Raw genomic sequence first — 25,632 nt, 5'->3', positions numbered from 1 at the left:
CGCTATGACCAATCCGAGTATTCAGAAGTGCTGAGGCCCTCAAGCAGGTCCCATCACATTTTCCGGACGCCCGTTACCCGTTAGCACTCTGGGACTCGTAGTTCAGCCTTGGCCCGTCGGCTGCATCTAACAGGGCGCGCTCTCACAGCGCGTACGCGGCCGCGGTGGCTGCTGGGAGTTGTAGTTCCCCGCGGTATCGCTGCCCCTCCTGCTTCCGGTGCCGTCACGGGACAGAGCAGTCGGTGACAGCCCCGAGGGCCCCCGCCCCGCACCCATGGCCGAGCCGGATCGTGAGTCGGGGGCCCCGGTGGGAGGGTCGGGCCGCGCCGGGGCCTGGCTGAGGGCTGCAGGCCCCGGGGCCCGAGGGCGCGCGTGGAGGGGCAGGAGGTCCGGGACGCGTGGGGCGGTGGAGTGGGATTTGGGGATCCGTTGCAAAGTGATCTTTTTTGTGAAGTCGGTGGGTTTCTGGATCGCGAGGCTTTAGGGCACCGTTTGCCACGTCCCCCAACTTACTAACGATCGCGCGTTTCACGCACTTTGGTTGCTGAGGACCCTCGTTGCTAAGAACTTAGGTTGCCGCGATCCTGGTCACTAAGGGTACCTGGTTGTTAGGGGAAACTGTAGAATCCTGGGGGACTCCCTGGTGTCCCTTCGTAACTCTTCCCTCTGGTTCCTGTACCTCTCCTAAACGAACCCACTGCAATTCCTCTCCCAAACCCTCTTCCAGTTGGATAGCTCTTATCTTCGCTCTCCCTTTGGAAGTCCCTCTTCTTGCAAACCTCACCCTCCTTGCACACACACGCACATACTACTGTGACCTTCCTTACTCCTCCAGGCGCTCCACCATGCCCTATATCTTTTACTCTCTCTTTCCTCTAAACCTTCCTGTCCTAACCTCTTGCTCCCTAACCACCTCTCACCCCAGCTCTCTCCACCCCAGTAAGATCTGCTTTCTCCATCCCCATCTTTCCTGTCTTACCAGCACTCTCCAGCCCAATATAACTAGGGTCTTCTTGCCCCGTCCCCTGCTTTGAAGTTCTTCATTCCTCCTTAACCATTCCCCCCACTGTAACCACGTCTGCTCCCCCTCCTCCCCCAGCCTCTGACCCTCTGGAGACCCAGGCAGGGAAGGTGCAAGAGGCCCAGGTGAGATGGGGGGAAGGGTGGAGGGAAGGTGAGAGGTGGACTTGTTCCCACGCCCCACTGGGGGGAGGTGGCAGAGGGGAGACAGTTACCCCCAGGGCCCTCAGCTCACTGCCCTAACCCCTCACCCCACACCCCTGGGATGGTGGTTCGGCCTCCTGGGAATGATGGGTTCTGGGGACCATCATAGAAAGGTGTGCAGCCTCAACCCCAGATCTGCTCTCCCAGACTTTCCTCTTTCCTTGCCACTTGCCCGCCTCCCCAACCTCATTAGTGCCGGGTCTGGGAGAAGCAGATGTCCGATTTGCTCCCTGGACTCATGGACTCGTGACTAGAAAATGATGAGGAAAGCGGCTTAGGGTTCAGTGTCAATTGTGGGGTCACAAAAAATTCCCCCAGCCCCCTTCCCTGGAGGGCCACACAGGCTGGTCTCAGAGCCACATCGGGATACAAACACATGGTGGAAAGTAAAGACTTAGAATTTCCACAGGCAGGATGAGAAATAGTGTTCCGTACAGAGGACCCAGCGGGAACCTGGTGCAGGACCTGGGAGCAGGAAAGAGTGGGGTGTGTGCGGTAGCTTTTGCGGGGGGGGGGGGGCAGTGATCCACTGGTTCTATTCCTGGTTAGCACCCTGCCTCTTTCTCCCCCATTGAGCATGCCACTTAATGCTTTATGGGCAAATTCTCATTTCACCGTCCCGGCATCTCTGTAGTCGGTAAGGCCGATTGTGGGCATTTTACAGATGAGGAATCTGATCAAGCATTAAGTAACTTGGCCTCCATCCCTCAGCTAGAAGAGCAGGGAGTGGTCCGTGACTCCCAGACACTTCAGGGAGAGGTAATAAGGCTGCCTCCGAGAGGCTGGAAGACCCTCCCAGCACCTCCAGCTCCCCCTTAGGCCGAGTTGCCCCATGTCCTGGGCAGGGCCCTTGAGTCTGTCCAGAGAGCCTCGACGTCTGCTACCTGGAAACAGCCGCAGACTTGGGATCAGTGTTCAGAGCTGGGCTCCGGGATCATGGCGGAGGGCACAAGGGTTTCCCGTCAGGCCCGGGCTTCTCCCTCGCCTGGCTTCCAAAGCATGACCACTGTCGAGAAAAAGGTTTCATGTTAGAAAGGGCAGCTCAGTCCAGAGGAGAGAAATCCCAGGGTGTAAATTGCAGCATTGTCTGTAATAGGGCAGCGCTGGAAGCCACCCAGCCCGCCATGAGTAGGGTTAAATGAACTATGGTGCATCTTTACAATGCAACACTGTCGCTACTGGAGAGGCCCAGGTGGGCGTACAGTTGCACCATGGTCTGGCTCATTTCTGGAAAAAGAATGAGTTTTACATGCAAAGGAAAATCTGGAGTAATTACTGTTTTACTGTTAATAGTGGTTATCTTGATGGGGGTGGGCGAGGGAGTGAACGAGGCAAACACCCCAAGTGAATGCCTTGTCTGATACTTATTTGCAAAGCTTATGCAATCTTAAAAAGCAGTCACAGCATTTAGATCTCTCTGGAAGGGACGGTTCCTATTCAAAAGGCTGGGAACCAGATGGGGAGTAGGGGGAAGGGGTGACTGGAGGGGTTGGGCACATGAGAGTGAGCAGATCCTGGTCTCGCAGGCAGCAGGGATAGTGGGGGACAGTGGCAGAGAGTTCTGGAGCGCCTCCCAGGTGCCAGGCCCTGTCCTCCAGGCTGGGCATCCCGTGGTGAACAGGAAAATCCCTGTGACGTCATGGCAGACTCCATGGCGTTTGTGACCAGATGATTAAACCGGAGAAGCCAAAGAGAAGGCCCTTTGGGGTGAGGGGAGTGGCCCAAACAGGACAGGCTGTCACTCAGGACAGTAGAGTAGATGGGAGGAGGCCAGGGCCTGGCTGGACCAGGGGGCGGCGAGAGCACATGTCCGTTGGGAAGGCAGGCAGGTGGGCAGGGAGGCATCTGATGGACTGGGAGGTGGAAGTTGAACTGAGATGGGGCCCAGGGGAAGAGCAGGTTTGGGGGACATGTTTAGCCCAGCCTGGGGTGTAGTGGGAGTGAGGGGTCTGGGGGAGTCCTGGATCTGGGGACAGAGAGGTGGCATCATCTGTGCCAAGGCCAGTAACCAGGGCAGGTGGAGAGCAAGCAGGGGGCCAGGACCGAGTCTGAACCTATGCTTGGGAGCCTGGCTGAGGGGGGAGAGGACAAAGGAAATGGAAGGGCCGGAAAGGTGGGTGTCTGGGGCTCTCGGCAGGAGGGCCCAAGACAGTCACAGGATTGACTTGGGTAAGGAAGACGGCAGTGGCCCGCAGGGACAAGAGGGGTGCAAGGCCAGGCGGTGGGCATCTGGCGTGTGACCATAGCCCCAGTGGGTGGATTCAATCTTTTCACCCACCATAGCCCCTGAGGTGGGCCCTGCTGAGCAGCGCGCCTTCCCAGAGCACTCACACGTGCAGGGTGCACCTGAGGAGAGCGGGGCTGGGTTTCCATGCAGGCCGCCTGCCCCAGAGCCCACACACCACCCCCGTGCTGTCCCTCCACCGCCCCTCATAGCCTCAGGCCCACCCCCCAACCAGGGCCTTTCCCCAAACCAGTGGCACCCCCACCTCCCCCACTAACCCCACTTGGGCCTGGTCACCCCACCCCGCCCCTTCCAGGACTCAGATTCCGACACTGAGGAAGGAGCTACTGGCGGAGAAGCAGAGAGTGAGTATATTCCCCTGAGCATGTTCATGGGCGGGGGAGCTGCTAATTCAGGGGGTCTAGGGGACACCCTTCACCTCCAAAGGGTGACACTTAACGCGTGTAACAGGGGTTCCATGCCAGCTCCTGGAGGCCCCTGGCTGGCCAGGCATGGAGCCTGTAGTGTGGGAGGTAGGAGATCCCCGGGCTGAAGAGGGGTCCTCCGGGCATCTGTGCACCCCAGCTGAACACCCACCGGCGCTGTCTCTCCTCTCCATGGCCAGTGGACTTCCTGCGGAATTTCTTCTCCCAGACGCTGGGTCTGGGCACCCAGAAGGAGCAGCTGCTGGACGAGCTCACCCTGGAAGGGGTGACCCGCTACATGCAGAGCGAGCGCTGTAAGTCCCTGCCCCGCCGGGCCGCACGTGCACACTCACAGCGGGGCGTGTTGACCCCGCAGCTAAAATCCAGAGCTAAGCGAGGCTGACGCAGGCCGCCCACGCTGCTGTCGCCGCCCTAACCCTTTCTGCTGCTGCTCTTCGGTGTCCGGGCAGAGGCGGCGGCTCCTGGCGGCTCCACATGCGAGTCCCGCCAGCCTAGCAGGTCTGACTGGAGAGAGCATATTCCTCCCAAGCTCCAGGTGTTTGTCCAAGCAAAGAGCAGAGGTGGCGCCAGTCGGCCCAGGTCCGGTCACCAGTCGGCCCATCACCGCGCCTCTGGCCAGGCCTGGGTCGCATCTCCAGGGACTCAAGGCTGCTCTGATGCCCAGGCCTGTTTGATAGGGTGCCGGTGATAATGTTCGTGACCCCCACCCAGGGCTGTTAGGGGTTAAATAATTCCATACAGAGGTAAGTGCCTGGAACAGGGCCCGGCACAGAGCAAGAGCTATTAGGTGTTCCCTGCGACTGTGATGGCAGGCGGCTTGTTTCAGGTGCCCACAGACGGCACCTCTTGGCTGGGTGACTGTGTAATTAATACTTCTTGCTGCGAGCTGAGGTCACCGTGTCTGAGAAAGCAGGCCCGCGGCAGTCTTCGCCTAGAACAATCGGCCCTTTGAGGGTCCTGAGCAGTCTTTTGTTGAAGATCACTTCTCCAGTTTCCCTGACTCCAGCTGCTGCCGTCTCCCTCCTGGGGCAGCCAGGCCCCCCGCCCTGAGCCCCGCCTCTCCCGGGCAGGCCAGCCGCTGTCTGCAGCCATCTTTATCCCTGCAGTTAACTCAGGCGGTGGCTGCAAAGTCAGTTCTTTCTGTCCTCCTGCCCCTGGGGGTGGGATTTGTGCCTCTGAGGGGTAATAATAAAGAATAACAATTAATCCAGCTTGATTGTCTACCAGGCACTGAACTAGACACTTTACAGGTGATTTCTCCTGTGATCTCCCCACTATACCTGGGAGATCATTACAGGAATAATCTGGACAGGGGAGGAAACTGAGGCTCAGAGAGGTAGTGACAGCCGGTGAGAGGCAGTCACCACTCCACCCAGACCCCCTGTATCCTGAGCACAGGCCCCTCCCGCAAAGCCCCCACTGGGCCTGGTCAGGCTTGGTCGGGAGGGAGGCATCGCCCAGATGAAGCCGAGGACAGGCCTTGGCCTTCATTCACCCTTGGAAAGGACACCCAGAGACACGGGTTCCCAGGGCCTCCACTTGTGCGTGTCCATCAACTGACAGGCAGGTGCCAGGGCCCCCTGGGAGCAGGACCGCCCGCCAGCAGCTGAGGAAACTACTGCTGTTTCTGCAGGGCCCAGGGTCTTGGGGAATGATTAGACCCCAACTACATCTTCCCATCTTCTTTTTTCCCCCTTTTTTAAATACATGTTTGTTTTCTGCCATCCTATTTTATGGAAGCTGTAACCATGGAGGAATAAAGTGTTATTAATTAATCAATCAGGGGTCCCAAGAAGTTTGGGTGCAAAGAAGAACAGCGATGGATGGTGGTTGTTCCATGCAGGGTGCCGATCGATGCTTTGGGGAATTCATTTATTCCCCAACAGCCCTGCCAGGCCGCTGCCCTAGTGAGACCCACTTCACAGCTCAGGCAGCTGAAGCCCGGGGATGGGGGTTTGATCTCAACTAAGACCCCACAGCTGGCGAGCAGGAGAGTCAGGATTGTTCGTTGAGTGTGGGCTGAGAGGGGCAAATTTGGGGTCTTTACCTGAAAATTACCCCCAGACTTCTGGGGGCTGATGTGTCCATGATCGTGGTGCGAAGAAACACGAGGCAGGAATGCGTGTGGTGCCAGAACAGAGGCGCACCGAGACGGCTTCCCAAAGATGAGGCGCTGCGAGAGGTTGTTGAAATACCCTGCAGCTCTTCCAGGGGAGTCCCCACCGCGCCCCCCCCCACCAGCCTTCTCACTAAAATCTCATGCATTTTTGTCTAAATCTAGTTAGGAGAGAAACCTCTCTCCAAGTGGCCTTTACTCAGAGCTAAGTTGGTGCCATTTCAAACAGTCCATGCTGTGTCCCTGTGTGCTGGCTCTTGCACCCCTCAACTGTGTGGCCCCTCCCAGTCTGAACCTCAGTTTCCTCATCTGTGAAATAGGCAGGTTAGCACCATTCTCCTCCCGTCAGGCATCCTGCCCCAGGGCCTTGCCTGAATGCCTCGGGGCCTTGGCGGGTGTTAGCATAGAGGGCGAGCAAACCGTGTCACGTGACCCACAAACTCCTCTCCTCCAGGTCGCAGGGTCATCTGTTTGGTGGGAGCTGGAATCTCCACATGTAAGTGCGGCCCCCCACCCTGCCCCAGCTGCCAGCCCTCAACTTGGGGAGCCACTTCCAGGTCCCAGGAGGGGCCATGCGGGCCCTCGCCTGGGAGGATGGCTGTGGCCCCTGATCTAGGCCTCCTACTCACCCTCCCCCAGCCGCGGGCATCCCTGACTTCCGCTCCCCATCCACGGGCCTCTATGCCAACCTGGAGAAATACCATCTTCCCTACCCGGAGGCCATCTTTGAGATTGGCTACTTCAAGGTATGGCCAGGCAGGACCGCCTTTGGGGAGTGGGGAGGGACTGGGGTCACCTGGCTGCCGCTCTCAGCTTACCGCAGCATCTGGTGCCCACCTGCGCTTGCCTTTTTCTCCCTCAGAAACATCCAGAACCCTTCTTCGCCCTTGCCAAGGAGCTCTATCCTGGACAGTTCAAGGTGAGCCTTTTTTCTGTTGTGCGCGAAAGCATGGGGAGGTGCGGGAGGCCCCGCCTGGGCTTCAAGTTCACGGGCTCTGCACTCAGCCTGGGCCCAGTCCCTGCGCCCCTCACCCACCCTCTTGTGCCCTTGGACCTACGTTTCCAGCTGCACGTGAAGCCGGGGATAGAACAGGACAATGGTTGCTGCGGGGCTTGAGTGAGTTAGTAATACTTGTAAGAACCCAGACTCTGGAGCTTTTGTGTGAACCCCACCTCTGCAACTTACCAGCAATGGGATTTACAAGATAGTCAACCTCCCTGGGCCTCGGATCCTTGCTGCAAGAGAGGCTAGGTTGGTCCCACCCTGGTGGCGGGCCCCGAGGCAGACAGGCCGGGGCAGCACATAGCTGCGGCCCTAACTGTCCTCTGTTCCCACGGCCCTGCGCTCGCTCCCCTCCAGCCGACCGTCTGCCACTACTTCATCCGCCTGCTGAAGGAGAAGGGGCTGCTCCTGCGCTGCTACACGCAGGTAAGTGGTGGCGACCCTGGGGAGAGGGGACAAGTGCCCTGGCACCTCAAGGAGAGACAGAGCTGCGCCCCTCGAGCTTAGACAATTCCTTCTTTGTCACGTGACCTGCAGCGAGCCACTTCCCCCCTCCCTGCCTCAGTTTCCCCTTCACCCTCTCAGGTCTGTGGTGAGGGGACAGTGAGCACCACTCACCTGTGTACTGGGGGACGCCATTTGCACCCTAGATTTAATATTTGTTAAGCTCTCCAGCGAGTGACATCAAGGTGACTCCATCTAACAAAATCCACCTATGAGACAGTTTCCTAACTGGTGCTAGGGCGGGAGGGAGGGGCATCTTTAGCTTGCAGAGACATCTTGTGTGTGCTGCGGGCCGTGGCTCACAGTGTCAGGCACTTAGCCAAGGGCCTCGCCCTGGGGTGCTTGGATGAGGGGGCTAATGCTGTCAGCTTCTGGATGAGTAGGCAGATTTGTGGGGTCTCATGTCCCCAGCAGTAAGAATGTTTGTGCCTCTACCTTTGTTTTATTTATTTTTTAAATTTAATTTAATTTTGATACAAGCCAAATTTTAAGCCCATGAAGGGATGGTTAAGCGCACAATACGGTGTTGTTAACTAAAAGCACAATTAGGTGTGCCGGGTCTTCATCTTGCATAATTGAGACTTTATGCCATCCCCCAGGCCCCATTCCCTCCACCCTCATCTACCTTTGACAGCATTTTGAAATTACACGATGTGCTATAGCGGCAATATCATTCATGCTGCAAATCACACCCCAGAGCCCGGGATTATAAAAGAGAACAGGAATGCAACCCTGTTCTGCTCCTCCTGCACCTGCCTGTTTGAAGCCTGCAGCCTCAGGAGCTGCCACTAGGGGGCGGAGGCAGTCCTTTTTAGACCCAGGTTTCTCTGCGGGGGCAGGTGTTCAGGCCTGGGACTGCTCGCAGGGCTGGAGGAGGGTACGTTCCCCGCCCCCCCAGCCAGAGGTAGCCCCAGCTTAGGATGAACCTTTCCATTCTTCCCAGAGAGTCAGTTTTATTCATGGGACATGGCTCAGGCGTGAATCAAGTAGTTCACCTGAAGCCAAGTGCTTTCTGCACCCGAAGTCATAAAACCCTCGCCATGGCCCTGCTGGCGTCCCTGTCTGTCAGCTTCTGTCACAGCATTAACCTAGTGCCAACGCAGCGCTGGCAAACACCCCTGCCCCCTCCTGGAGTTGGTCCCCTGATGGGGGGAGAGAGAGACAATGGACAAGAAGGCTAAGTAGCAGATGGTGAGAAGCCAGGGAGCATGGTGGAGCCGAAAGGGAAGCATTGTGTGCGTGTGTACATGTGTGTGTGTGTGTGTGTGTGTGTGTGTGTGTGACAGGCAAGAGCACACGCACTAGAGAGAGATCTGTTGGGGGGAGGGTGGAGGGGGGACCCACACAGAGAAGGGGACAATTAAACAAGGACTTAGGATGAGAGGAGAGAGCCATGGCACCCTCTGAGAGTGCATTTCAGGCCAAGGGAACAGCCAGGGCAAAGGTCCTGGGCTGAGCCTGACTGGCATGTTCAACACCCCCTAGAAGCTGGATCTGAGTGAGTCAGGAGGACTGCAGTTGGGGAGGATGGAGGAGAGGTGAGAGAGGTGCCGGGTTGGATCATACGGGGTGTTGGGGGCCAGAGGGAGGGTTTAGCTCCTGTGAAACAAAGCCCCAGGACAGCCCTAAGCAGGGCAGGGATACGACCTGACCTAGGTGTCCCCAGGGTCCGTCTGGGGTCAGGCTGTGGAGGGGGAGGGAGGAGGGAACAGAGAGCAGGGAGGAGGCCGCGGTGATGGCCCAAGCCAGAGAGGAGGGAGGCTGGGCCCTGGAGGCGGCAAAGCAAGCAGGTTTGGAAACTGGTTTGAAGGTGAGCCAACAGGGCTGCCGAAGGAAGGACGAAGGAAGGACGGATGAGAGATGACTGGGGCGAGAGCGAGGAGGCGGGACGAGGGCAGGTCTCAGCCTGAAGCGGGTGGTTTTCCTCAGCTGGCAGGATGTGCAATGGGGGGTGGTAGGCAGAGGCCTGCCAAGGCCAAGCTGCCCTCAGACACCCCCATGGAGGTGCAGGCGCGCAGTGGAGGCAGGGGTCTGGACTTGAGCTAGAGAAGCAGCTTTGGACACAGTCTAGACTCCCCAGACAGGAGGAGATCCCGGGGGTCCCTGAGGGAGAAGCCAACCCCGGGGGGCTCAAGGCGCTGCGTGCTCCCTGCCGGCTCTGCCCAACCACAGAGACAGCTCACCCTGTGCTCCTCCTGCAAACCGGCAGGAATGCTTGCTGGGGTCAGCGTGGAACGGGCAGGCGTCGCTCCTCCCTGAGATACTTTCTGAGAGCACTGACCTGCTCGTGCGTCGTCAGGATGGCACAGTGCACAGAACAGAACAAGACAGAAAACAGTTTTCCACTCATATTTCACGAAACCATTTTTTTTTTTCCAAACTTGTCACCCTTCTCAGTCACGTTTTGAGTCACTGACCCAGTTTTCTGGAACACATTGTCCCCGTTTGGTTCTGAAGGGTGACCCTGTGGCCCTAGAAGCTATTTTTATCTGAAGACACAAGTATCCATGCAGACAGGCCAACAGCCCTCCTGCTCACCGCAGTCGCTGTGGCCGCCACAGCGCAAGGCCCGGTCTCTGGTGCGCGCGTGCTCTTGCCACCGTACCAAGGCTCTGTTCCTGCCTTTGTCTCCCTTAGCCCCCGAGCTGCAGGCACCTTCCACACCCACACGGCAGCTTGTGGCTTCGTAAAAGCTGCCGTCCATGACAATCAGTCACCCGGCGACATGAGCTGGGGGAATAAAAAAATGAATCAAAAGATTTCAGATGAAAATCCCGAGTTCAGGCTCCTGCTGGAAAGTGGGGTGAGCCGGAGGCACCCCAGCTGGCTTGACTGGGTGCTTGGCTGAGCGGGGTGGCCACTGCCCACCTCTGCCCTGTGTCCACCTCTGCCCAGGCCCTTTCCTGCGGGACTCCCTGGCCGGATGTTAGTGGCTGTGTCTCATCCTGCTCCTTGTACCTCGGCAGACGACTTCCTTGGCTGGTGTGTTCCCACCCCCCGCCCCCCAGCTCCCCTCCCTGGAGGCCACTGCGTCTCCCTCAAAGGTCTTCTGGGCTTAGGCGAGCGAATGCACACGCTCACAAACACTCTCCCCACCTCCATGCACGCTGCTTTGCACGTCCGTCTCGGAGAGATCGTCTCCCATCAGTCCATATAGGTTGAGCCTCATTCTTATTTTTTTTTTTAAGATTTATTTATTTATACAAGCACTGGGTATAGTCAGAAGTGCAGGAGGGTGAGAGGATTCACCAGAGCCAGAGCGGGGAACAGAACAGGCAGAATGACGAAGTACACTGCTGAGGGGAGCAGCAGACGCGGCAGGAAAGGTCTGCGCGCCATGTGGGACCCTCGCCCGGCAGCCTCGAACCCGCGCTGCAGAGGCTGTTGGCAGCTACGCAACCCAGCGCTCAACTGCTGCGCCACTGGGGAGGCCCTGGCCTCATTCTTTTGTGTGTGTTTGTGGTTTGCACAGAGGCCCAGGCGCCCCTCTTATGTGCCCTGCAGTGATCTGTAGGAACTGTGCTTTCACAAATGCCGGGGAAGTCAGTTAGTCGACTGAATGGAATAACAAAGACAAGACGAAAGGGGCACAGGGTAGGGGTGCCAGGGGGCAAGCTGCTGAGAGTGCGAACAGCGACTCTTTGCAAGCTGAGGCGACCAGCTGATGGCTGGGGGGGGGGGGGGCAGCGAGGCCTCGGAGCCATCTGCCCTGGAAAGGAAACCCTTTCTGTTGTTCGTGGGGCCTCTGGGAAGCTTTGTTGGTTCAGCTGTGGGCCGCACGCTACAGACTACAGCCGTCTCTGTGTGACAGCTGCCAGGCCCCCGTCAGCCCCTGCCCCCCCCCCGCCCCCAGCCCTCCTCTTGGGCAGACAAAGGCTGTCCAGAGGGGGCTGTGTGCTTTAAGAAAGTGAGAGGCCATTGCGTCCCTGTGGGAGGGAAGTGTTCTGGCCTGATGAATAAGGAAAGTGTCTGTGTCTTAACAGAACACAAGTCAGCGTGTCATCACCGTGAGAGGGGCCGTAGGGAGACACCTGACCGGCCAACAGGAAAATGGCGCGTTGCAGCCTAGGGCATCCTCTGGCGCATTCATGTCTGCTCAAGCGTGGCCAGGGCTGCCAGATGTGGGTGTGCGGGTCGGGCACTGTAGCAGAAGGCCACACCTGAGGGGGGCCCATTTCCAGGGGAGACCCTGGCGAGTGGCACTGGAGTATCTCGTTCTCACAAAATGAATGCTCCAAAAAATGGAAGCAAAGCATCCTGGTGTGCAGACAAATGCCACTTGGTCTGGCAGCAGCTCAGGGCCGGCCCCTATGACAGGAGTTCAGCCCTGCCTTTCAGTGTCGGTAGCTTTGACCCCCTCAGTGACACCGTGGGAACGCACAGAGTTTTGCAGACCCACCCTCCCAGGGCTGCTTCCGCCCTCCCTCCCCTCACTGTCCTACTTGCTTCTCACTGAGCTGCTTCCTGCCCCCTGAGGGGTGCAGTCCAGCCCTGACCCGCTCCTTCCATCCTTCCCTGCAGAACATAGACACCCTGGAGCGAGTGGCAGGGCTGGAGCCCGAGGACCTGGTAGAAGCCCACGGCACCTTCCACACGTCGCACTGCGTCAGCCCCCTCTGCAGGCGGGAGTACCCGCTCAGCTGGATGAAAGGTGAGTGGCCTGAGGGCAGGGTCTGACCACTCGGTTCTGTGGTTCTGTGTAGTAGAAAATGGCAGCCCACGAAGACTTGAGGTAGCAGTGGGAGTGCGTGGCTCCCAGCACCACCTCAGCCAGGTGATCGTGGAGGCCGACTCCAGACTCGGTTCAGGCGGTCACACTCGGCCAGGCATTCACTGACAGGTGTCAGTCTGCTCTGTAAAGATCACAAGGCCCTTGCTCGTTGTCCTACTGCTCTGACCCATGTTACGCCAGGGGCTCATCAAACCACATGCAACCGCACCCCAAGAAGAGCCTTTCCCACAGCTCTTTCTGAGATGCAGGGATCCTTCCATATCTGCACTGTCCGATATGGCCGCCGCCGGCTGTGGGTGGGCATGAGCACCTACGATGTGGCTGGCAGGGCCGGGGAACCCAAGCACCAGCTTTCTTTCATTTCTATTCATTTAAAAAGCCACCACGGTGGGGCCTCCCCTGGTGGCGCAGGTGGTTGAGCGCTGCGCTGTGAAGCTGTCCGCAGCCTCTGCAGCACCGGTTCAATCCTGGCTGACCGGCGAGGGTCCCACATGGCGCGGCAGACCTCTCTGCCTTGCCCGCTGCTCCCCTCAGCAGTGTATTTCATCAGTCTGCCTGTTCTGTTCCCCGCTCTGTCTCTGGTGAATCCTCTCACCCTCCCGCACATCTGGCCTGTACCCTGGTTCTTGTATAAATAAATAAATAAATCTTAAAAAGCCATGGCGGCTCCACCTGCCATACTGGACAGCATTGTCTGGAGCCCAGGCCCCTGCGTGCCCAGCAGGGAGAACCACACCGCACAGTCCTTGGAGCGTGAAGCCAGCCCAAGCCGGGTCAGGGGCGATGGCTGGGGGCTTCCCCTAGGGGTACAGAGTACAAGCCACACTCCCTGCTCATGTAAGGGCAGCGGTCCCGAGAAAGAAGACAATCCAGACAATGCACATTTCTGAAAAGCCGGTGGAGCCTATTTCTGACACCCTTTGTGCTAAGTAAGAAGCCACTTATTTCTGCCGTGGAAACCATTTCACAAAGGCCCTGGTGTCCGTGGGAGACGAGGACAGCTGTGGCACGGTGGCCGGGCCCCCGGACCGAAGGTTCCTGAATAGCCCGACTGCCCGCAGCTGGGGGGACCGCACAATGAACATCACCCCTGTGTCTCACCCCCCGTAGCACCACACGCACCCACACAATAGCCTGCGGCCAGCACAGACGTTGTAAGCCACAGACTCCAGAACAGTGCTCTGTAAATATCTGTGGAGGGCATGAATGCATGGTGGAATGAACAAGCTGGGATTCTGTGGGCTGCAAGTGACAGAGATGCTTTCAAGCTTCCCTAATCAATAGGCAGTAAGGAGCGGGGTTGCCCTGAGGGTGGTTGGGGCCGGGGGCTGTCTCAGAGGAGCCAAGAGTGGAAAGCTGTGGCTCTCCACCCCAGGATCAGCTGCATATTCCTCCCCCCAGGCCTGGGACCCACCAGGCCTCTCTGACCTGGGGTGACACAGGGCTGCTCTCTGAAACCCACTAGGTGAGCCTCTTTCCTGAGTCCAGATCCCCCCGGGGGGCGTTGGGGGACCAGTATCTGCTCGTTTGTTTGTTCCTTTGTTGGTTTACTCTCTAGTTCAGTAGCTACAAGCTCAGTGCTGGGAGCCACCCCCCTCCCCAGATCCTAGGGGGTGGAGGGAGGTGGGGCACTTCTCGGAGGAGCAGGACAAAGGCCCGGGCAGCCTCTCACTGTCCTTCTTCCCCCGCCCAGAGAAGATCTTCTCCGAGGTGACTCCCAAGTGTGAGAAATGTCAGAGCGTGGTGAAGCCAGGTGAGCCTGGGCCCAGGGACCCCTTTCTCACCCCCTCCCAAAGAGAACACGCTCCCCAGCCACCCACCTCGGCCACCCCGTCCCTGAGCAGCACCCGGACCCGTCCTAGGGGACAGTGGGTTCTGTAGCCCTGCCTGTCCCCTTGGCAGCTCCCGCCCCCCTCACAGGTCTGCCTTCCGCTGCTGCCTGCTCCCTGTCTACCCCCCACACCCCACACCCCCGCCTCACTGTCTCCTCTGTCTTGGCGTCTGTCCGTCTCCACCTCAGACATCGTGTTCTTCGGCGAGAACCTCCCAGCGCGTTTCTTCTCCTGCATGCAGTCAGTAAGTGCCCCTGCCACACCCCGCTGGGCCCCTGTGGGCAGCCCCATCCCCACTAACTGGAGGGGGGCAGGGGGAAGGCTGGTGGTGGGGCCGGGGTGGCCCTCACTGGCGCTCCCTGTCACAGGACTTCCAGAAAGCGGACCTCCTCATCATCATGGGCACCTCCCTGCAGGTGCAGCCCTTTGCATCCCTCATCAGCAAGTAGGTTGGGGTCGGGGCTGGGAGGCTGGGGACTGGGAAGCCAGGACAGGTCCTCACCAAAGCTGCCTTCCCCCAGGGCCCGCCTGTCGACCCCGCGCCTGCTCATCAACAAGGAGAAGACTGGCCAGGTGTGTGGGCTCCGCTCATAACCTCCCCCTCACACGCCCCATGTCCCACTAGCTTCCTGGGGAACCTGAGGACCAATCTCTAGGGAATCCCAATTCTTTAGACCCCTCATCTCAGATCCAGGGATTCTGGAATCTGGAGAGGCAGGTTCCAGGCAGACCCAGGTTCCCTCACCCTTTGGAGTAAGCAACAGAGGCCTGCCTCGAAGCGGCTTACACCAGACAGGAGGGTGGTGATTCCCGGGGCTGGAAAGTAGGGGGCGCAGCGGCCTGGGTCCCAGCAGGGCCCCACCCCAAGCAGGACCTGCCCCTCCCGGGAAGGAGGTCACCTCAGCAGGCAAAACATACATGTCAGACACTGTTCTGCGTGCTCCCCATGCATGAGCCCACTGCCAACATAACCCTAGGAGGGGTGCCATGCTCACCCCCACTCTACAGCTAAGGAAGCTGCGTTCAGAGAGGCGGGGTCACTTGAGCAAAGTCACAAACTGGGGTGCAAACCCAGGCCACTGACTCTAGGATCTGCGCCCTAAGGTCAACCCCCCACTCCTCCCTCCCCTGCAGACTGACCCCTTCCTGGGAATGATGATGGGCATGGGAGGAGGCATGGACTTCGACTCCAAGAAGGCCTACAGGTGGGGTCTGGGCCTGCGGTGGGGGTGGCGCCTGCAGGGGACAGCTGCAGGGGAGGGGTGGGGGAAGGGTACTGGACAAGGAAGAGCTGGTGGGGGCCGGGAACAAGCCGTGGGGGCCTCTGACTCTCCCACCTGCCCGCAGGGACGTGGCCTGGCTGGGGGACTGCGACCAGGGCTGCCTGGCCTTTGCTGAACTCCTCGGATGGAAGGTGAGAAGCCCGGGCCACCCAGCCCACCCTGAGCCCGGGCCCTGGACTCTATTATGCCCCACGGTGACCTCTGTGAACTTTGCCCCCCGCAGAAGGAGCTGGAGGACCTTGTCCGGAAGGAACATGCCAGCATAGATGCCCAGTCAGGGTCGGCGAGCTCCAACCCCACCTCTTCAGCTTCCCCCAGGAAGTCTCCACCTCCGGCCAAGGATGAGACCAGGACCCCGGAGGGGGAGAAGCCCCAGTGACAGCTGCGTCGCCCAGGCAGACACCCTGCTCCCCTGGGACATCGCCCGCCAGCCCCGGCCCCTCTAACTTGCTACTCAGAACGTTTCCCCAACCTCTTAACAACTCCCTCCCCAAACTGGGGTGCCAGCCCCCTGGCCCCAGCGAATCCCTCACATCTCTGGGGCTGACTTGGGCAGCTCACCTCTAACAGCTGCAGCCTCTCACCACTCCCTTGGACAAGGATCCAGCTCCCCTAACTTCTAACTGCCCCCAGAGGCCAGAGGGGCCTCCAGACTCACAACTGTCCCAAGACAGGGGCGCAGGCCCCCACACTCTCTACTGCACCTAAGGGCTTGAGGCCAAGTGGATGAAATCTAACCCACCCTGGGTGGGGCCAGGGCCCTGCAACATAGCTCACACTCAGTGGGGGGTGCTGAACCTGAAGGCCTCCCAAGTCTCTGCCTGCAATTCCCTGTGCGGGTGCTGGGCCCCTTCAACTGGGGACCCACTTCCCAGCAGGGTTGGGCAGATGATGTTGCTTATTGGAAATGAATAAAAACAAACAACAACTAACAATCAGCTGCCTGGCCTCTGTTCCTTTCTGGGTGCACAGGGAAGCAGCTGGAGGAGGGGGTTAGTCTCGAGCCACTAAAGAAACCAGAACCTTTGCAGGCTTGTGAGAGGCAGAATGATGGGTTCTGGGAGGGGACCCCTGGGGCTGGGGAGCCTCAGGACTCTTAACTCTGCAGCCCCAGTCTGCCAGGGTCCCTTCCTCGAAAGCCCAGTCACCTAAGCCCTAAGCCCCCGGAAAACGAGAGGAAGGTAGATACCCCAGCCCCGCCTCTTCCCCCTGCCAACACAGCTTCCTCTCTCACTGCGACGAGGTACACTTTCACTTCCTGATACTCCGGGCCTCCCCTCGGAACAGGTAGGGGCCCCCAGGGACCCAACAGCTGGCATCTTTACTCCTCTCCCCGCTGCCTCCCTTGGGTCCCCAGCAGCTGTCGCCTCTCCCCCTACCCTGCACCTCTTCCCTTCTCCCCTCCCAGGGACCCAGGCAAGCACCTGCCTCCTCCCTCCATGCCTCACCCCTGCGCAGGGCACCTGCTCTCCGGCCCCCACCCCTCCCTTCCTAAAACCCCTGACTTTGGGCAGCAGGCTGACTGTTTTATTTAGCTGTTTATTACCTGTGCTTGTTGTCCTGTGCCCACCCTAGGTCCTGCTCTGAGGCAGGGGTCTGGCCTGGCCTGTCACCCTTCCCCCAGGCCACTGGCACTGACTTCTAGGCCTGCTCTTGATAAATATTTGTTGGGTACGTGTGTGCATGGACCCTCCCCAGACCCAGGCTGCCTACTCCTGAGGCCAGTACAAATAATCAGAGAAGCCACCTTCAATGATAACCCCTGTGGGACTCGCCCCAACAGTTGGGGTCCAAAGCATGGAGATATGGACAAAGGGACAGATGCGTGAGGAAGTAAAGGGTGTGAGATGTCAATGGCAGAAGCTGGGCGGTGGCAGGTGGGTGGGGGGATCACATGGATGTGGCCTGGAAACTTTTTTCAGTTTTCTGAATGCCAGAAAAGTTTCATTAGAAAATATTGGTGGGGGGACCTCCCTGGTGGCACAAGGGGTTAAGACACAGCACTATGAAGCTATCCACAGCCAGGGAGCTACCCACACGGCACAGCAGACCTCTCCTGTCTCGCCTGCTGCTCCCCTCAGCAGTGTATTTCAGTAGATTCGGCTGTTCTGGTCCCTGCTCTGTCTCTGGTGAGTCCTCTCACTGCCCCCTCCCCACATCTCTGGCCTGCACCCCAGTTCTTATATGCATAAATAAACATTTAAAAAAAAAGAAAATATTGGGGGGAAATATTTGAGAGTAACTTCATAGTCTGGGAAAGGAAGAAAAAGCATCTGTCAAGTTCAAGTGCCTATGCTGAATGGCCGAGCACCATTCCTGGCACTGGGTTTGGCTTTGGGCTGTTACTCAGCTGGTCCACGTTGGCACAATGGCACCAGTTGTTAAAATCAGAAATGCTATTTCTCTCCCACTTGCTAAGTAGCTGTCATTTTGAATCCTTTCCATCTCCCCCCACCCCAAGACACACCAGTCTCCCTTCTGGGGTCCCCAGAGCTTCCCACCATCCAGCGAGTAAAGAATTTACAGTTGGTCCCACAAAGAGGCTTGGGTCCATTTTGATTTGTCAGATGCTTTGCCATAGGGTTGTAAATGTATTTGTTTAAGATTTATTTATTTGGACCTCTCCAGTGGCGCAGTGGGTTGAGCCCAGCGATGTGAAGCTGTCTGCAGCCTCTGCAGCATGGGTTCAATTCCCGGCCGGCCAGCGAGATCCCCACATGGTAAGGCAGACCTCTCCTGTCTCGTCTGCTGCTCCCCTCAGCTGTGTATTTCGGTCCTTCTGCCTGTTCTGCTCCCCACTCTGTCTCTGGTGAATTCACTCACCCTCCCGCACCTCTGGCCTGTACCCCAGGCTTGTATAAATAAATAAATCTTTAAAAAAAAAAGATCTATTTGTTTATGCATACAACAGCTGGGCCAGAGGTGGGGGGGGGGAAATGGGTGAGAGGATTCACCAGAGACAGAGTGGGGAGCAGAACAGGCAGATCTACTGAAACACACTGCTGAGGGGAGCAGCAGGCGAGACAGGAGAGGTCTGCTGCGCCATGTGGGTCAGCTCCCCGGCCAGGGATGGAACTCAGGCCACAGTGGCTGCTGATAGCTGCATAGTACTGAGACTTAACCCCTTGCACCACCAGGGAGGCTCAGGGTTGTAAATATTTTTGATATTACCCCTGCGTTGGAACAGCCTTGCACCTTATCTTCCTCCCCACCAGTGTTCAGACCATGACTCACTGGCCTCCCACATCCTGAGCATGGCCAAGCCAGATGACAAGGTTTCTGCAGGTCCCAGCAACGGGGAAAGGTGAGGGCCGCTGGGTCTGGGTCATTCTCATCTCTTGCCCCGGGATCGAGAAACTCTTTCCATCAATGCCCACCCCTAACCGGACTCAGAACCCCATCTCTGACCCTTTGCCCCTGGACTGTTCCTTCCTACATCTTTGACCCCACCTCAGTGCCCAACTGCCCAGCTCTGACCCCTCGTCTCCCGGCCTCTGCACGGCCCAGGCTTGTCCCATCACAGATGAATGGAGCAGCCGAGACCACCTTAGGGATCCTGGGGACCCCAGAGCCAGTCCTTCGCCTGCAGAGGACACAAGGGGTGTGGCAGATCCCTGAGTTTGATGCCTCGAATGCAGAAGCCGTTCTGGAGCTGTGGCCCCCGGGGGTAAGTACTCACAGTGCGGGACCCTCTCTGACTCCCCCCCATGACACCATGGATGGGTCAAGACCCTGCTGGCTGCTAGTGACGAATGCGACCCAAGGCAGCCCAAGCCAAAAGGCTGCTTATTAATTCCAGGGACTGAATCCCCCAAAGAAAAAGCAGTTTCAGGAATGTTAGTTCCTGAGCATCAGGCCACTGAGACATTCCTCTTCATTCATTTCTTGGCTTTCGGTCCCCACACTTCTCGTGGGGGGCTTCTGAATGCTTGGGGCTGCAAGGAACATGCTCCTGTTCTACAGCCACTCAGGCACACAGGCGCGGTCACTCTCACAGCCAGAAAGGCTGCGGCTGTGGTTCAGCAAGTGCAATGCACCGAGGCTTGCCTCGCCGTGCTCCTGGCTGCCCCTGAGCCAGCACAGAGGGGAGGAAGAAGAAGAAAGGCAGCACCAGCTACATCTGTTTCTTTCACCAGGAAAAGCAAAAGCCTTCACATTTGATTCAAAATATAAGATGGGGTAGCAATATTTTTTTAAAGCTCACCTGGGAGCTATACAGCCACAGGCAAGAACTCATCCCTGTGTCAAGCAGTACCCACTGTCCGGCTGGGGTCTGAAAGAAATAAAAGCTAGGGCCTCCCCTGTGGCGCAGCGGTTGAGCGCTGGGTTGCGAAGCTGCCCGCAGCCTCTGCAGCGCCGGTTCAATCCCCGGCCACCGGAGGAGGGTCCCACATGGCGCGCAGACCTCTCCTGCCGCCCGCTGCTCCCCTCAGCAGTGTACTTCGGTCCTTCTGCCTGCTCTGCTCCCCGCTCTGGCTCTGGTGAATCCTCTCACCCTCCCGTACTTCTGACTGTACCCAGTGCTAGTATAAATAAATAAATAAATCTTTAAAAAAAAAAAAAAGAAATAAAGGCTAGATTTGGATACGGTAACAGCTGCCTCCTGGCGGGGCGGGGGGATTTCTCCGTGTGATGGCAGAGATGGCTGTCCTGCAGCACCACGTTTACCAGGTTAGCAACCCTGTTGTAAAAAGAGACCTCTTTCCAAAGAGCTCCAGCGAAAATCTTATGGAAGATTTTCATTGGCTGAGCTTGGTCTGCATGCCCATCTCTCAGCCAATCACAGTGGTCAGGGAGTATTGTCATCCCATTGGCTAGGCTGGGTCTTGCACCCACCCCTGGCTGGGGCTTACAGGTGGTAGTCCCATTGGCAGGGACTGGAAATAGGGAGTGGGTTTCTCAAAAGGAAATTTGGGGGTCTCCCCTGGTGGCGCAGGCAGTTGAGCGCAGCGCTGTGAAGCTGTCGGCAGCCTCTGCAGCATGAGTTCCATCCTGGACAATCAGCGAGATACCCACATGGCGCAGCAGACCTCTCCTGTCTCACCCGCTGGTCCCCTCAGCAGTGTATTTCAGTCAGTCTGCCAATTCTGTTCCCCACTCTGTCTCTGGTGCATCCTCTCACCCCCAGCATTTCTGGCCTGTACCCTGGTTCTTGTATGCATGAATAAATAAATCTTTAAAAAAAAAAAAAAAAAAAGGTGGGCCTCCCCGGTGGTGCAGCAGGTTGAGTGCAGCTCTGTGAAGCTGTCCGCAGCCTCTGCAGCGTGGGTTCGACACCTGGCCGGCCAGGGAGATACCCACATGGCGCAGCAGATCTCTCCTGTCTTGCCCGCTGCTCCCCTCATCAGGTCCTACTGCCTTTTCTGCTCTCTGCTCTGTCTCTGGTGAATTCTCTCACCCTCCCACGCCACTGGCCTGTACCCCAGCGCTTGTATAAATAAATAAATCTTAAAAAAAAAAAAGAAGGCATAAAGTATAAAAAAAAAAGAGGAAATCTGGGGTGTGGAACCAAACATTAGGGACATGGATGTTAGGCAATTCAGAGTCACAGAGAGGTCCACACATCCTCTTCAAGCTGACCTTTGTCTCCAATCCCCCTCTCTACCCCCAGAGTTTCCTGGTCATAGGACACAACCCCAACCAAGTTCTGGTATTGAAAACAGGATATTCACCAAGGAAAATCAACACCTACCAGATCCAGAAGCTTCCCGGAGGTGAGGAGTCTATTCCTGAGTTTCCAGTCCGCAGTACATTCACCACCAAGAGAGGTCACCTTCTAAAACAGCTCCCAAATCTCCCCAGTCCTCTCCACCTCCAGCAGCCTCGTCTATGACATCATCATCTCTTGGCCAGACCTCGCTAGTCTCTATTCCCACCCTCTCTTTCCTGAAATCCATTCTGCCACAGCAGCCTAGTGGTATTTTCAAACATCAATCAGGTGTTATGCCCAAGTCTATCGAAGGGTGCAACACCCTCAGATAAAGAGAGCTGGGAGAACCCCAGGGAAGGGGAGGTTGCCACCCCTCAAATCTTCCTTGTCCCTTCTTGATCCCTTTCCAGGTGTGACTCTGGAATCCTCCAACCTCTGCATGCCAGACCTGCCCCATCTCCTGGCCTTCCTATCAGCCAGCAGGTACCTTTCACACATCAAAAGGGTTAAGAGGGGAAACCTGCCTAAGACCCACCAACATTTCAACTACTCCTTATCTTTCCTCAGGGATATTTTGCCTAGAACGCTGCTCCTACCCCCTTCCAGTCTAGGGCCTGGAGACCAAACCACAGGTGAGGCTTGCTTCTCTCAGGAAGAGAGAAGCCAAAATCCAGCCTGGATGGCATCTGGAGGCCGGGACTACTAGGCTTGAGGGAGCATGGGGGCTGTGGGCCAAACCACAGCTCCTCTGCTAGTGCATGGTCATGAGGGTTCCAGGTACCCTGAAGGAACCAGGGCCGGCCCCTCGGAAATCAGGGACATTTCATTTCTACCGGCCCCCAGACTCTCTGCAGACTGACGGCGACCGACCCAGCAGCTCAGGAAGGGTGCTGTCCATGGTGAACAAGCTCTACCTGGATACCCATGGACAGTGGGAAATGCAGCAGATACCCGCAGAGGCCCCCTCTCCAGAGACCACCAAGAAACCCAGTCCAGGTCAGCTGGGCAGGCATCTGGGCTCCCAGGGATGAGGGAGCTGCTGCTGCCGATCAGGGGAACCTCATCCTGTCCTCACATTCAGCCCCCAGGAACCCCACCCCTCACCGGGTGTCCTGGGTGGAAGGCCCTCTCAGCCCGGAAGAACACCCTCCTGGGCCAGCTCTGGCCAGCCTGGCAGAGCAGGAGGAGAAGGAGCTTGACATCTATAAGGATGAAGAGAAAGGCTCCGAGGACGTGCTCACCCGCCACGTGCGGGCCCTGGTCAGGGCACGGAGCAGCTACGTGGCCAGGCAGTTCCGGGGCTTTCGGGCACGCCTGACCTCGGAGGCTGGCCCGCACAGGCCCGGGGACCCAGCCACAGAGCTGCTTCAGGATATGCGCCACCTCCTTACTGACCTCCAGGACCACTTAGAAAAGGACCCAGATGCCAGGGCTGTCTTCGAGAGCAGGGGGATTGGCGTGCCCCAAAAGGATGAGGATTTTGGTAATGAGAGGACTGGGAGGGAATTTAGGGTCACTCCCAGGACCCCCAGGGATTCCTACTGGCCTTCTCTTGGCCCTACCTCTATGTCCGCCTCTGGCTTCTTTCTCTCCACCTCTCCTGTTTCCTTCTCGACTCCAGACCCTCCATACAGTCACTACTCTGTTCGCCACTGCTCCGTCTCACACTTGCCACAGACAGCACCCCTTCCCCACCACGCATGCGCACGCATGTCCACACCTGCCGCACTCATGTCCACACCTGTCAAGGCCCTGGGCGGGCGTGGGTCCACCTGGGCCCACCTGCCGCCCTTCCCTCACCCACCTCACCCCCGCAGGCCCCGCGGTGGAGGCGGCCCTGTGCCGGGCGGTGTTGGCACCTCTAAAGCCTGTCCTGTGGATGCGACTCCGCACATTCCGCGCCCCGGAGCTGCGACGACTGCGCAGGCGACAAATAGCTCTGAGGGCGGGGGCGGGGCCTCCTGGTGCTCAGGGGGCGGGGCCTGAAGGGCAGGGCCCCGCCTCCACCCTGCGGAACCGCATCCACGCGCGCCTGGAGCAACTCCACGCTGCCTGCGCCCCACGCCGCAAGGTGGCGCTACTGCTGGCTGTGTGCAGAGACATCTACGAGGGCCTGGCTCCCGGCGACCACCAAGGTAAGGGGCCTGCATCTACCGGATGTGGAGTGCCCTGAAGGTAGCCGGAGTTGGGCGACCGTGCACACGAGGGGACACGGTAGCATGCGGTAAAGGGAGGCCTCCACGCGGGCCTGGGGATCTGGTAAGAGGAGTTTTCGTAACCAACTAGTGGGGGTCGGATGGAAGGTATCTGCACGACCCCCTCCACCTCAGAGTCTGTACTTGGGCTCCCCCAGAGCCCCTGGGGGCCGATGCCTTCTTGCCGGCACTGACTGAGGAACTGATCTGGAGTCCGGATATTGGGGAGACTCAGCTGGACGTGGAGTTTCTCATGGAACTGTTGGACCCTGAGGAGCTCATGGGAGAGGGTGAGCCCAGATCCCCAGAATGCCTGGAACCAATAGGGAGCGCCCAAGTGTGACCCGCTCCCCAAACCACCTCACCAAGACAACGTAGAGCTAGGCTGACCACCCTCTACCTGCCCCTAGCTGGATACTACCTGACCACGTGGTTTGGGGCGCTGCACCATATTGCCCACTACCAGGAGGACACAGACCGCGCGCCTCAGGGGCTCAGCAATGAAGCCCGTGCCTCTCTGCGCCAGTGGCACCGCAGGCGCACGCTGCACGGACAGGGCCACGCAGAAGCCAAGGTGACCACCCAGCCCAAGGGCAGGTGGAGGGGAGGGCTGGACCTGTTGCCTCTCTGACCTGGGCTTCCGCCTCTCCCATAGGATGACCTGCCCTTTGAGGAACCATGGGTAGTAGAGACTGTGCCCAGAGACCAATGAAGATTCAGGGGTCTCAGACCCTCTGATCCTCAAGCAAGATCCTTGAGCACCAACTATTTTTTTTTAAAGATTTATTTTTTATTTATACAAGAGTCAGGGTACAGGCCAGATGCGCGGGAGGGTGAGAGGATTCGCCAGAGACAGAGCAGGGAACAGAACAGGCAGACTGACGAAATACACTGCTGAGGGGAGCAGCAGGCGCAACAGGAGAGGTCTGCGCGCCATGTGGGTTGCTCCAAGGCCGGCAGGGATCGAACTGGCACTACAGAGGCTACGGACAGCTTCACAGCGCTGCGCTCAACCACCTGTGCCACCAGGGAGGCCCACGAGCACCAACTTCTAAGCCCTGTGGTTTAGAGACAGCAAGGAAAGAGGGCGCTGGGGAAAAAGGAAGTGCACCCACATCTGGGCCTTTGCAAAGGCTGTTCCAGCTTCCTAAAATGCCCTTCCCTAATATCCACGCTGCCCCTTCCTTCCCTTCAGCAGACCATCTCAGTGAGCCTCTCTCCCAGAGTCTCCTAAAACTGCAACTCCTCTCCCTTCTCCTTCTCTGTTGAAGGTAGAATAATGTCTCTTGAAAGATATCTACCTCCTACTCCCCAGAATCTGTCGATGTGTTACCTTACACGGTAAAGGGGACTTTAGAGCTCAGATTTTCCTGGATACCGATGGGCTGAACATAAAACACATCGCCCTCATAAGAGGGCAGGAGGGCAGAATCAGAAGGAGATGTAGCAAGGTGACGTCAGCAGAGGCAGAGGAGTGACATGGCCGGGAGCCAAAGAATTCAGGCACTTTCTAGAAGCTGAAGTACATAGGAATGTACTTTTCCCCTGGGAGCTCCAGAAGGAACTCAGTCTTTGATTTTAGGCCCCTGAAACCTATTTTGGACTTCTGACACTCAAAACTGCGAGATAATAAATTTGCGGGCTATTTAAAAACATGCATGTTGTGATTTGTTACATTAGCAACAGGAAGCTAACACACTCCCGTGATCTTGGTATTTTCCCATAGACGTTATCACTTCCTAACATATTATACAATGACCAAAACGTAGTTATGTCTCAGCCAGCAATGGATCCCGTATATGACAGCTGTCCTCATAGGCTGCACCAGCTAGGATTGCATAATCACATGCTATATGACTTTGCACAGCGACAACAGTGCCTGATCACGCACTTCTCAGAACATTCCTTTAGAGAAGTGACTCATGATTGCACTTATTTATGGTGTTAATGTCTCATCTTGTAAAACTGAAACTCTACGCTCAATGAACACGACTCCCATATCCCCTTCTCCAACAGGCCCTAGCAACCTGTTTCCATGATTCTGACTACTCCAGGTATCTCATGCGTGGAACCAAACAGTATTTGTCTCTTTGCAAAGTGACTTTTTTTTTAAAGATTTATTTATTCATGCATACAAGAACTAGGGTGCAGGCCAGAGGTAGGGGGATGTGTGTGAGAGGATTCACCAGAGAGTGGGGAACAGAACAGGCAGGCAGACTGAAATACACTGCTGAGGGGAGCAGCGGGTGAGATAGGAGAGGTCTGCTGCACCATGTGGGTAGCTCCCTGGCGGGTTGGGGATTGAACTTGCGCTGCAGAAGCTGAGGATAGCTTCACAGTGAGGTGCTTAACCCCTTGCGCCACCAGGGAGGCCCGCAAACTGACTTCTTCTACTCAGGCTAATGTTCTCGGGGTCCATCCAT

The 25,632-nt window shown here is 57.5% G+C and overlaps 2 protein-coding genes and 1 long non-coding RNA gene across 4 annotated transcripts in view; 2 read left to right on the top strand and 1 right to left on the bottom strand.

Moving 5' to 3' along the window:
* The first annotated feature begins 183 nt into the window (after nt 1–183).
* Nucleotides 184–16,296, top strand: SIRT2 (sirtuin 2). 2 transcript variants are annotated; one of them, XM_037516515.2, is made up of 16 exons: nt 223–290; nt 1,100–1,146; nt 3,765–3,813; nt 4,074–4,187; nt 6,465–6,506; nt 6,650–6,756; nt 6,873–6,929; nt 7,371–7,439; nt 12,039–12,168; nt 13,943–14,002; nt 14,270–14,325; nt 14,450–14,526; nt 14,603–14,654; nt 15,216–15,286; nt 15,429–15,495; nt 15,588–16,296. In XM_037516515.2, exons 1-16 carry the CDS (start codon nt 275–277, stop codon nt 15,741–15,743), a joined length of 1,170 nt encoding a protein of 389 aa, XP_037372412.1. In that variant the 5' UTR covers nt 223–274; the 3' UTR covers nt 15,744–16,296. The 2 variants fall into 2 exon arrangements, with proteins under 2 accessions (XP_037372413.1, XP_037372412.1); XM_037516516.2 differs by lacking the exon at nt 1,100–1,146 and having other exon boundaries at nt 184–290.
* The window catches only part of LOC119249289 (uncharacterized), a 30,148-nt gene continuing 14,382 nt past the window's right edge, over nt 9,867–25,632 (bottom strand). The window contains exon 3 of the long non-coding RNA XR_005126124.2: nt 9,867–10,247. This is a non-coding gene — a long non-coding RNA (uncharacterized LOC119249289). The remainder of the gene's footprint in view (nt 10,248–25,632) is intronic.
* Nucleotides 16,645–23,973, top strand: RINL (Ras and Rab interactor like). Its single transcript, XM_037516514.2, has 12 exons — nt 16,645–16,651; nt 18,580–18,668; nt 18,872–19,031; nt 20,976–21,078; nt 21,425–21,497; nt 21,582–21,646; nt 21,858–22,010; nt 22,096–22,497; nt 22,832–23,149; nt 23,368–23,499; nt 23,620–23,783; nt 23,865–23,973. The coding sequence occupies exons 2-12, from the start codon at nt 18,619–18,621 to the stop codon at nt 23,919–23,921; spliced, it is 1,677 nt and encodes a 558-aa protein (XP_037372411.1). The 5' UTR covers nt 16,645–16,651; nt 18,580–18,618; the 3' UTR covers nt 23,922–23,973.

The sequence above is a fragment of the Talpa occidentalis genome, unplaced genomic scaffold (genome assembly GCF_014898055.3).
Source record: "Talpa occidentalis isolate TD23 unplaced genomic scaffold, MPIMG_talOcc4v2.1 talOcc4.17, whole genome shotgun sequence".
In the NCBI taxonomy this organism is placed as follows: domain Eukaryota; kingdom Metazoa; phylum Chordata; class Mammalia; order Eulipotyphla; family Talpidae; genus Talpa; species Talpa occidentalis.
Note: the sequence above shows the minus strand (reverse complement) of the source record. Positions and strands in the feature narration are given on the sequence as shown.